The sequence below is a fragment of the Benincasa hispida genome, chromosome 12 (assembly GCF_027475165.1).
Source record: "Benincasa hispida cultivar pf3 chromosome 12, pf3_genome.v1.1, whole genome shotgun sequence".
NCBI classification, from domain to species: Eukaryota; Viridiplantae; Streptophyta; class Magnoliopsida; order Cucurbitales; family Cucurbitaceae; genus Benincasa; species Benincasa hispida.
Window position 1 is genome coordinate 19,867,557 of NC_143489.1, and position 12,962 is coordinate 19,880,518.

The 12,962-nt window shown below is 33.1% G+C and overlaps 1 protein-coding gene across 1 annotated transcript; it reads left to right on the plus strand.

Annotated features, from left to right (window-relative positions):
• Positions 1–454: 454 nt before the first annotated feature.
• Positions 455–2,890, plus strand: GT18 (glycosyltransferase 18). Its single transcript, XM_039020545.2, has one exon. The coding sequence runs from the start codon at positions 955–957 to the stop codon at positions 2,434–2,436; it is 1,482 nt and encodes a 493-aa protein (XP_038876473.1). The 5' UTR covers positions 455–954; the 3' UTR covers positions 2,437–2,890.
• Positions 2,891–12,962: the final 10,072 nt, after the last annotated feature.

The following is a 12,962-nucleotide window of genomic DNA, read 5'->3' on the forward strand; positions in this document are numbered from 1 at the left end:
TATCTCTAGTGGTATTTTTACTGCGATCTAGTTCTTCTCTTAATATATAATCTTACCAATTGTTATATTCTTAAAATATATTCAAATTTGAAGTTTTCATATACTAAAAAAAGATATATTTTTTAATGATAATTGACATGATTTTCCTCCGAAGGTTCGATCTTTCGTTCCAAAGTCGTACTAAAAAAAATGGTAAAAATAACATTTGTAAACCTTAAAATAGCCCCCATAAATAAAAATATATACATCAATAAGCATGTTTTGTACATCTGAGTCTTGCACTTTAACAATAAACGTAAAGATACTTTTTACAAAATAAACAAATAATAGAAATCATTTGTTTAAGGTTTCATAAATGCATGTGTTTAAGATTTATATATATATAAAAAAAATTGTTTGTATTTATTTTAGAAATTAAATTGATTAATAAAATAAAAAAAATCTAAAGTAAAGTCAAAACATTGAATATTGAATATGAAACTGTAAAGCGAAAACTATAATGATTCCTACATTGAGTAATATATATATATATATATATATCACTATTTTACCTTAAATAGTTGAAATGAAAAAATAGGATGATAATCGATTTTACTTTTACCAATATTACCCTCCGCCGCTTAGAAATATCAACGGAGAAGTCCACGGAATCCTCGCATTGTTTAGGAATTTTGTTGCTTCATCATCAGCGTCCTCGTTCTGGCAACCATAATAAAAAATAAAAAGAAAAACCGGCACTTGTCGGTCACAAATAACTTAATACGCTGTCGGTTGCTCTCTCAGCCGGTAACCCAACTCGACACGTGTCATCTCCCTTCTCCTAATAAAATTTCAGCCCTTCGTTTTACACCTCCATCTTCACACACAACTCAGCCCTCTTCTTCTTCCTCACTTTAATCCCAAATTCTCCCCTGGCGGTGACGGCTGACGGTGACAGTCACACTCGCCATTCTGATGCTTCCTCTTTCCGGTAACTCCTCGCCGGCGGACCACCACCCGAAGAAATTCAAGTCCTCTGAGTTATTCGATAAGAAGAATTCATTCAATTCCTTGTTACAGCAGTTTCACCATCAACAATCTCGGCTATGGCTTTTACTCGTAATCCTCTGTCTCCAGATCCTCCTCCTCTTCACCATCCGCTTCCTCCCTCTCCCTCTCCCGCCGGCGCTTTCCTCCTCCACCAACCGATTCCACCGCTTCCCCTCCGTCGCCGTCTCCCCCGCCGTTAACGACGGCGAAAATTGCAAACACGGCCGGATCTTCGTCTACAACTTGCCGACGGTATTTAACCAGGAAATTCTCGAAAACTGCGACAATCTGAATCCATGGAGCTCGAGCTGCAGCGCGATGGCGAACGGCGGATTCGGCCAGAGAGCCGATTCCTTAACCGGAATCATACCGGAGAGTCTCCTTCCGTCGTGGTACTGGACGGACCAATTCGTAACGGAGATCATTTTCCATAATCGGATTATGAAGCATAAATGCCGTGTCTCAGAGCCGGAATCCGCTACGGCGTTTTACATACCGTTTTACGCTGGACTCGCAGTGGGGAAATTCCTCTGGACGAATTCAACCGGAGAGGAACGGGATCAGCATTGCCGTATGATTCTAAAATGGCTTTCGAATCAAGAATATTACAAAAGATCCAACGGCTGGGATCATTTCATAACAATGGGGCGCATCACATGGGATTTCCGCCGTAGCAAGGATAAAGATTGGGGATCGGGGTGTATTTATTTACCCGGAATGAGAAATATAACTCGTCTTTTGATAGAGCGTAATCCATGGGATTATTTTGACGTCGGTGTACCTTACCCCACAGGATTCCATCCCAAAACCCACGACGACATAACGGCCTGGCAGGAATTCGTACGCACGCGCCGTCGTACCCACCTCTTCTGTTTCGCCGGAGCCACCCGCGCCGCCTTCCGCAACGACTTCCGAGCGGTGCTTCTCGACCAGTGCCGGAACTCCGCAGCGGAGAAATGCCGCGTTGTCGATTGCGCTGGCAGCCGCTGCTCTAACGGAACATCGACGATTCTCGAGACATTTCTCACCTCAGATTTCTGCCTCCAGCCGCGAGGAGACAGCTTCACACGGCGATCGATCTTCGACTGCATGGTAGCCGGGGCGATTCCGGTGTTTTTCTGGCGACGGACGGCGTATTACCAGTACGAGTGGTTCTTACCAGGCGAACGGGAAAGTTACTCGGTTTTTATAGACCGGAACGCGGTGAAGAACGGGACAGTCTCCATTGAAGCGGCTCTGGAGAGGTTTAGCAGAGAGGAAGTGAGGGAGATGAGAGAGAGAGTGATCGAGTCAATTCCAAAGTTTATTTACGGCACCGGCGGAGTTAGAGACGCGTTCGACGTCGCCATTGAAGGGGTTTTGAGGAGGTTTAAAGAGCAAGAAGAGTGGGAATACAAATGGAAATAAGGTAAAGTACTGGGGCGAAAATGCTAATAAAGAAGAGAAAAGGGCGGAAAAAGGAAAACTGCAAAAGGTTGTTAATGTTATTAGTATATATATTTAGGGATAATATACGATTCTTTTGGTCTGAATGTTGTAAACTATGGGGGGGGTTTTAGGGGAATAAATTTTCTAGAGTAATTTTATTTGAGGGCTTCCAAGTTGATAAAGTTGGGGGCAGGGGTAAAATTGCAAAAAGGAGAAAATGGATAATGGGAATTTTGGGAGTCCTTTGGGAAAATGTGTAGTTGGGGCCACAGGTTTGGGGTGCTGGGATGACAGAAAATTGGGTTTTTTTTTTTTTTTTTTTTTTTTTTTTTTTTTTTTTTTTTTTTTTTTTTTTTTTTTTTAAATGTATACAACAAAGTTGTGTTGTGTGTTAATTGATAAGAAAATGAAAGGTTTGGAACCAACTTTTTGATTTCTTTAGGCTTTGCTCTTATTCCAATTGCTTTGGTTGTCCTAATAATTAAGGTGGAATTTTTTTTGTTATCTTTTTGGGTGTGTTATGGTTGTGGATTTGGATATGGCAATGGGCGCAAAAGTGGAGTTTTTACTTTTTACTGTTTTCTTCAAAATTTAATATTTGCTTGTTAAGAAAAAAACATGTGATAGGATCAATTCACGTAAATTTTTTGATAATTTTTTACTGTATTATGAGATGTTTCGACATCTGAAGATAAGATGTCCGGACGAAGGATGTCTAGAGAGTTTTAAATACCCTCTTGAAATATGGATTTTCCATATTTCTGACTTGAGGGTATCTCTATTTTTCTTTTTTTTTCGTTCATTTTTATTTTATTTTACATACATCTATATCTATATATATCTATATATATATATATGTTACTAATCAATCATATATATCATATATTTTTAGTTATATCATATTTCTTATTATTTTTTAGCAATATATTCAAATTTAAATTTAATGTAATATTTATTTTATAAAAAGTCTTAGATTATGATATATTATTTTGTTGAGAAAAATAACATATAAAAATAATATAAATTGTATTAATTTTAAAAGAAATTCATAGTGATAAAAACAAATATGTTATATAAGTTCAAATTATAAAGTAATAAATAGTCGTAAGAACATTTTTGGAATTTTATGTAAATCTAAGGTATTCTCAAGTAGAAATCCTACGAAACAAATCATTATGAAAATATTTTCAAATATTTGCAAAAATATTCTTATAAAACAAACATGGTAATTTAAAGATACTAGACATTTATAATTCCTAATATATATATATAATTTCAGGCATCTAAGATTTCGATTATCTACATTTCAAAAAAAACAAACGGTCTTTGAGTGTATTAAGAGTTGCTAGGTATAAAACATGTATCCTTATCTAGAGGTTTATATAATATATTATATGGTAAGTGACAACTCATGAAAACAATCAACAAGCAAAAAATCAAATGAGGAAATCAGCACATATTTACGTGATTATGGTGTGTTAACTACATTCATGAACAGAAAAAGATTGTGATGATTTATGTGATTTATTAACGGTATCTTAGTTACATCTATAAATAGAAAAAGAAATCGTGTTGTATTATCTTAAGAGGTAATAGAGTATAAAATATAGAGTTAGATATAGAAGGAAAATTCAACTCTAAATAAAATAAGTTAAAAGTAAACTTCAAAATTAAAACTGTAAAATAATCTCCATATAATTTAGATTTCACGGGCAAATGGTACTAAACATCAACCATTCTAATTATTTTTGTTTACATAACATGATTTAATTAAACTTTTGGTGTTGATTCATGGTTTATTCAAAGATAATTCAGTCATGTATGAATCTATTTTTGCTAGAAAGTAATGTTTTAAATAGAATGAGACATTATTTATTAACATATAATGTCTAGATTGTTTAGAATAACTTGGTATACAAGTCTTTTATTTTCTTTTTTTTTTCTTTAAACAACTTGATGTACAAGTCTTGTAAGAACAATAAAATTTGATGTCAATTAATAATAGACTTGTATTTCATTTATGGAAGGAAACATGCAACCGATTAAAAAAGGAAAGGAAAAAAAATAGGTATTAATTTGTTTCCTTTTATTTATTTGAATTTCTTGTTTCCTATTTTTTTTTAAGAAAAGAAAAACCAAAAAGTTTATGCTATAGACTAATAATTGTATTTTTTTTAATTGGAAAAGTATATATATTTTTGTAGACTGTGGCCTCTCTAGAGAAAACACTCTAGAGTTCTCAATTTTTGAAAAAATGAAAAGGAAGATGCAATTGAATGGTGATGATTATTAGGATTGTTCAAATAATCCGAGAACCCGAACAACTTGGACTACTTAATCCAAAATGTAAGGATTGAGTTGAGTTAGTTTTGTTCTTGGATTCGGTAGAGGTGAATTTTCTATTTTTATTTGGTTGGGTTGAGTTGTGAGTTGGCTTAAAGAAAATTTGGGTTGACCCAATCCAACCCAAATTATATATATAATATGCATTTTTTTGTTTAAAGTTTGTAATAAATATCATAGTTATTTGGTATTTAGCATTTGAATTTTATGAAATTTTAGTTATTAGCCATATGTTGTATAGTAAATTTAAGTATTTTTCATTAAAAATAAAAAAATAAGTTATAATTCAACAATCCAACCCAACCCAGCTCAAGGGTTGAGTTGGATTGAAAATTTTATTTGGGTTATTTGGGTTGCCAATCCAACCAACTTGAATTTTCGAGTTGGTCCAAAAAACACCATCAACCCAACTTAACCCAACCCATATACACCCCTAATGATTACATTCCAAAGGAAATTAAAGAAAGTTTATATTCATCTATATCCTACAAATCTTCATTGATAGAAAAAAAATCAAATTATTTACAGAAATAGCAAAAATGCATTGATAGACACTGACAACCTTTTATCAGCGTCTACCACTTATAGATAATAATAGACTTTTATCAATCTCTATAAAAAAAGTATTAAAATTTTGTTATCTTGTATAAATAGTTTTCCTTCTTTTTTTATTTTTGGAAACTCCCCTTTTAATTCCACCAAATTAAACACGTGGCATAATTTTTATTATATGTTAATGAATTTTTATTCCATGATGGAAACGATTTTTTTTTTTTGGTAGTTAGAAGTTTACCATCTATTTTAGCGTCTAAAACTAAAAGAAGGCATCCTCATCTATTAGCACAATTAACATCAAATAACAAACGGCTCGGGTTGATCCTTATTTTTTAGTTCACCAATATATAGAGTAAAATTTGAACCACTTACTTTTTCAGTCGAAAATATAATACCTTAATCATCACTTGATCTATAAATATATTAATAAATGACTCGTTAACTTGAATCTAAGGAGAGATCACAAAATGGTGTCTCGTAATATATAAAATCTAGAGATCATAAAATGGTGTCTCGTAATATATAAAATCCATCCAATAAATTAAAATATATGATATTATTAAAAATTAGTAAAAAAAAATTTCCCAAAAGACATATCATTATATACTAGGGGACATTTAAATCTCTATTCCAATGCAAAGTTAGCTAATCCAATGTGGCTGTTGCATTGATCCTTAGTTTTGAAAGGTATATGAGTCTTAAATATTATGCCAAATAAGTGACTGACACTACACTATCAATGGAGAGGACGACAAAAACTTGATTTTTTTTCTTTTTTTTTAGAAGAATTATGTTCCATGACACTATAATTTTTCTAGAAGTCACTTTATATTAGAGTACTATTGCTTTTATTTATTCATTTATTTTGAAAAGAAAGTTCATCAAAATCAACCCGAAACAATCACATCCCCATTTAATTAAAACGTTCAACAACCAAGAAGAAAAAAAAGAATCCCAACAATTTATTTCACCTTTCGAATTGATCAAAGATAGAATTTGCACAAAATCAAACTCCAACCCAACTACGGATTTCAAAGAGGGCCATAAACGATTCACCAACTCTTTGATTTCGTCGATCAAATTTTTTACCTCAATGAAATCCTCCGTCGAATGGTTAATCAAATCTACAACTTCTTTGGAGCCGTTTGGTTTAATGTTTTATATATGCCCATGAATTAAGGATATTAAGTCTGAGAATGTTTGTGTTTGATTGTGCATGAGAATGTTATCCTGATTTTATGAGAATAATTTTTTTGGTATTTAATTTGTAAAATTAATCCTGAAAACTCTCTAAAATTTTAATAGATTTATTGATAAACAATAATTTAATTCAAAGTTGTGAGAAAATTAATTATTTAACAATTTAATAATAATATTAATTAAATTATTAATTACAAGTATTTTGTAAAATGAAAAATTTACAAATAAAACTACTTAATTACATAATTTGATGGGATGGATTTGTTGAATTTATATAATTATGATATATTAATTAATGAAACAACCAATGAATTATAATTAATCAATGATAAACTAATTATAATTATAAAAAAGTCAATTCATATTATATTAATCATAATGATCATTAACTAACTATAAATATAATTAATTAATTAATTAATTGATCAATGGATAGTTTTATTACTTTGGTTCTTGACAGTTATTGAAAAATAAGAATAGGTATATATGTGTATATATAAACTAGTTTATTAAACTATAATAATATATATATATATATATGTACTAAATTAAATCAATCAATTTTAATAATATATAAAAATAAAAGAATAAATAAATGTATTAAAAGAGGAGAGAGTAGGAATGAAGAAAACTCACATTTTTGGATGGGTATCATTCATGGGTATAAAGAATGTATGGGAAAAACATATTCTCATGCCTAAAGTTTCAAAACTTGTACCAAACAAGGGGATGGGCATACCTTGCCCATTCCCACTCTTATTCTCATTCTAATTCCCTCAATCGAAACATTTCCTTAATGTCATACTCGATATCAAGAACCGAGTCCAAAACAAGAAAAATGAACTAACTAAACTAACTAAAGCAAGAAGCAAGGAGCACAATATTTATTTAGGTTTTAGAAAAATATAAATGTGGCTTCCATAATTAAATTTTGGAGGTACAAAAGTGATAGAAGGGATAAGTAAAGCCATATGTACATTTATTAATGGTCCTCAAAATAATGTGTAGAAAGATGGGAGCAGAAAGTGGTAGGTATATGGGCTTTGTAATGGGGCCATGCTGTTAGGAATCACAAGTTCTTTTTAGAAAACCAATGAGAAAATGAAAGGTGGGAATGGGATTGAATGAACCAAAATTATTACTATATTGTTATTATTATTTTCAGCATGTGCTATTGCTGTAATTTTTTGTTGGTTTCAATGTATGATCTCCTTCTATACCTTTTCATTCATTGGTTTTGTGAACATTGTGAATGAAGCTTTAATTTTATTTCATTGGTACAAGTTTTGATGGTGGGATCACACTGATTTATTGAGGTCAGTGTACATATAAAATGTTGAGCAACATGTCGACATATTTAAACAAGAGAGTTAATTTTTCTTCAAGTCAATAAAATGTCAATGACGTTTCACGATATCTCAGCTTGAGCTGTAGTGAAATTTTGAGGCAAAATTATCGATAAGAACGTAGTTCAATTAGCATAATGTTTGTATTGAGGTTTGAGATTCGATTCTCCCACCCCACACTTTAATTACAATACCTTTCAAAAAAATAGAATCTTGAGGCAAAATTTTTATATCGAATCGTTGTTGAAGAGAAACCTTGGCATCGAGGCCCCAACAAGCTGCAACGGACTTGATTTTGAAATTTTAGGTAGAAATTGTGTTGAATGAGCTTGAATTTAGGCATTGTTTTTTTCTTTCAAAACTGTCCAATACTTTTCCTAAATGTTATATATGTTAGTAATGAAATGTAATTGCATGAAGCATGACACTACCTTAGATTATTTATAAATGTTATAATTTACTAAAGTATGTCAATACATGCAATGTATGTTTTAATTTGTTTCATTTATTTGTAATGGTTATAATTAAATGAAATTACAAATTAAAATCGATAATTCAAAATTGCATGCAAACCTTAGGTTGAAATCATCATTTAAAATTGTTTTAGAACATGATTTAGATAGACCTAAGATCATTTTTTTCTAATAAGATTAGAAATTTAAGTTTAATATTTTAATCTGTTTAATAGGATTAAATTGATTTTTAATTAAAGGATTAACATTGTAACAAATGTATCTATAAGAGACATTTTGTCTAAGACTAGTTCTGTCTAGGCTGGGGTATTTAAGTTGACGGAAACATAACATCCCTATCTGGGAACTTACCTGGAAAGGTGAATTAGATAGATTTGTTAAAAGCATGGAATGTTTGATTGAAGTTTGTTAAAGAGTTTATAGACCTTAATCAAAATTTTTTAATTATCCAAAAGAAAGTATTGTTTTTGGGCAAATTAAACATTCACTTAGTTAAAATCAGTAGTCAGATTTTCCTAAGTTAATTAACCCTAGGTAAAACACTTGGTGGTAGGAAAATGGGGTATATGATACTTTATTTTTCTTCTTCACATTTCTCCCTAAAAGTTCACACCATGAGCTCGAGGCACCTTGAGTGTCCCCCTATGGATGACATTTGTATCAAGTTGAATGAAGAGAGTGTTTATAGTAAGTAGGAGTGGGACGTGTGACACTATATCCCTCAGTCTCTCTCATTAGTTTGAAGTAAAGTTTCATGCACGGCCTCGTGACATCTTAAGTGTTCCCCCTATGGATGGCATTGTTGCATGACGCTTTATTCAAACTCTAGCAATGGATAGGGCTACTTTAGTTTCATGTCCCAATCGGTTTTTTCCTATAGTTGGTTTATTGGGGTGGAACTCTAGAACCTAAAATGAGGGGTTATACTTACAAGAATTGTTAAGCGAGTTTAACAATTTTTGGACGGAACAATGGTGATTGATACTTAAAGTAATAAGGATTTTTTTTTGTCTATTAGTTAAGATAGTCTCATTTCAGTGAAGGGGCACCTGATCACCCTACCATGACTTTTGTCTGACCTCACTGAAACATCATTGCAAAATAAATATCACTTAGGGTATATTAGATTATTTTGCAAAAATTGATTGTTTTGTCTTAGCGGTTTAATGAAAATAGACTAATATAAATAATTTGTATGGTTTCAATAAACTTATTTTAGTATGACTACACAACTCTAAATTTACTCGCCGTTATAAATTAACAGGCGAAAATTACACATCTTGTAAAAATACGATCAACAAAAATCCTAATCATCGATGACCTCCGTTTTTTCCTAATAGAGGATTGTCTTCCTATACCAGCTCTAAATGCTGCTTGAAATGCTCAGAAGCATAAGAGTGATGGACACAAGCAAACGAGAAGGCCTGAGCATACATCTTGGAAAGTCTTTCGGAAGTCCTGGCCAAGAAGCATGAACCCATACTCACGACCGGTGAGATTATGGAGTCTCTGAGGGGAATGTTCGGACAACCATCCATACAGCTCAGGCACGACGCTCTCAAACACATCTTCAATGCCTGTATGCAAGAAAGGCCATCTGTTCGAGAACATGTTCTCAACATGATGGTCCATTTCAATGTGGCAGAGATGAATGGATCTGTCATCGATGAAGCCAGTCAGGTTAGCTTCATTCTAGAATCTTTACCTGAAAGTTTCCTATAGTTCCATAGCAATGTTGTTATGAACAGGATTGACTACAATCTGACCACCTTGCTTAACGAGCTACAGACCTTTCAGTCCTTGATGAAAACCAAGGAATAGAACGGTGAAGTAAATGTTGCTTCATCCTCTAAGAAATTCCACAGAGGTTCGACCTCTGGGACAAAGTCTATGTCTTCTTCTTTCGGCACTAAAAATTGGAAGAAGAAGAAAGGTAGAGAGTGGAAAGCTAACCCACCAGCTACTGCCTGAAAGGGCAAGAAAGCCAATGTTGCAAAGGAAATTTGTTTCATTGCAACCATGAGGGACATTGGAAGAGAAACTGTCCTAAATACTTGACAGAAAAGAATAAGGTCAAGTAAGGTAAATATGATTTGCTTGTTTTGGAAACCTGTTTAGTGAAGAATGATCATTTGGCCTGGATAATTCATTTGAGTGCTATTAACCACATTTGTTTTTCATTTCAGGGAATTAGTTCCTGGTAAGAACTGAAAGCTAGAGAGATGGAGATGCAGGTTGGAACTAGGCACTCGTCTCACTTGTGGCAGTGGGAGGTCTCCAGCTGACTTTATATAATAAATATATTTTACTTGAAAATGTATATGTACTTTCGGATTTGAAGAGGAACTTAATTTCTGTCAAGTGTTTATTAGAATAAAATTATTATATATATTTCTCTGTAAATAAAGTGTTTATTTCAAAAAACGGTCTCAATATTTGTTCTGCTGAACTGAAAAACAATCTTTATGTGCTAAGAACGTTAACAACTAAAGCCTTCTATAACACTGAAATGTTTAAAACTTCGGTAAATCAATATAAAAGACTTAGAATTTCTCCTAAAGAAAATGTCACAACTTTGGCACCTGAGATTAGGACACATCAATCTCAATAGGATTGAGAGGTTGGTGAAGAATAGACTTCTAAGCAAATTAGAAGAAAATTATTTACTTGTATGTGAGTCATGCCTTGAAGGCAAAATGACTAAAAGACCTTTTACTAAAAAAATTCACATGGCCAAAGAACCCTTAGAGCTAGTACATTCAGACCTCTGTGGTCTGATGAATGTAAAAGCAAGAGGAGAGTTTGAATATTTTATCACCTTTACTGATGATTATTCAAGATATGAGTATGTTTATTTGATGCAACATAAGTTTAAATCCTTTGAGAATTTCAAAGAGTTCGAAGCAGAAGTTGAAAATGCATTAAATAGAACAATTAAGACATTTCGATCTGATCGAGGTGGAGAGTTTTTGGATCTAACATTCTAGAACTATTTGATAGAGCACAGAATTGTATCACAACTCTCAGCACCTGGTACACCTCAAAAGAATGGTGTGTCAAAAATGAGAAATCAAACCCTGTTAGACATAGTTCTGTCTATGATGACTTATGCTTCCTTACCTGATTCATTTTTTGATTTTGCAGTATAGACTGCAACGTATATTTTGAACTGCGTTCCATCCAAAAGTGTTACGAGAATACCTTTGGAGTTATGGAATAGTCTTAAAGCTAGTTTACGTCATTTCAGAATCTGAAGTTGCCTAACACATGTGCTTGAGGTAGATCCTAAGAAACTGAACCTCGTTCAAAACTGTGCCTATTTGTAGGTTACCTCAAAGGAACGGGAGGTGGTTACTTCTTCGACCCTAAATAAAATAAAATGTTTGTGTCGAAAAGCACTACTTTTCTAAAAGAAGACCACATAAGGGATCACAAGCCTCGTAGTAAGGTTGTGTTGAATGAACTTTCCAAGGAATCTACTAAACCTTCAACAAGAGTTGTTGAAGAACCTGAGACCTCAACAAGAGTTGTTGAATTTGGATCATCTAGTAGGTCAAATCCACCTCAAGTGTTTAGGGAGCTTTGATGCAGTGGGAGGGTTGCGAACCGACTTGTCCATTATATAGATTTAATGGAAATCCTACCTATGGTAGCTGACAGAGATGTTGAGGATCCATTGTCTTATAAGAAAGCAATGGAGGATATTGATAAAGATGAGTGGATCAAAGCTATGAATTTCAAAATGGAGTCAATGTACTTCAATTCAGTTTAAGATCTTGTAGATCTACCTGATGGGGTTAAATCTATATGTTACAAATGGATCTTTAAGAGAAAACGGGGTGCTGATGGGAAGGTGCAAACCTTTAAGACTAGACTAGTGGCAAAAGGTTATACCTAAGTTGAAGGATTCCACTATGAGGAGACTTTCTCACTTGTTGCAGTGCTGAAGTCTATCCAAATCCTCTTGTCCATTACCTCATATTATGACTATGAGATTTAGCAAACAGACATCAAGTCTTCTTTTCTGAATGGAAATCTTGAGGAGACCATTTATATGGAGCAGCCCAAGGGATTCATAACCCAAGGTCAAGAGCAAAAGGTTTGCAGGCTTAATCGGTCTATTTATGGATTAAAGCAAGCTTCTCGATCTTGGAATATAAGGTTTGATACAATGATCAAATCTTATGGCTTTGATCAAATTGTTGATGAGTCTTGTGTATACAAGAGGATCATCAACAGTTCAGTAGCTTTCCTAGTGTTGTATGTAGACGATATCCTACTATTGGGAATGATGTAGGTCTATTGACTAAAATTAAAAATGGGCTAGCGACCCAATTCCAAATGAAATATTTAGAACAGACTCAATTTGTTCTAGGAATTTAGATCTTTAGAGATCGAAAGAATTAGCTCTGTCTCAAGCATCGTATATTGACAAAATGCTTGTCAAGTATTCGATGCAGAACTCTAAGATAGGTTTATTACTTTTCAGGCATGGAGTTATATTGCCTAAGGAACAGGGTCCTAAGATACCTCAAGAGGTTGAGGAAATGAGACGGATCCTCTATGCATCGACTATTGGTAACTTGAT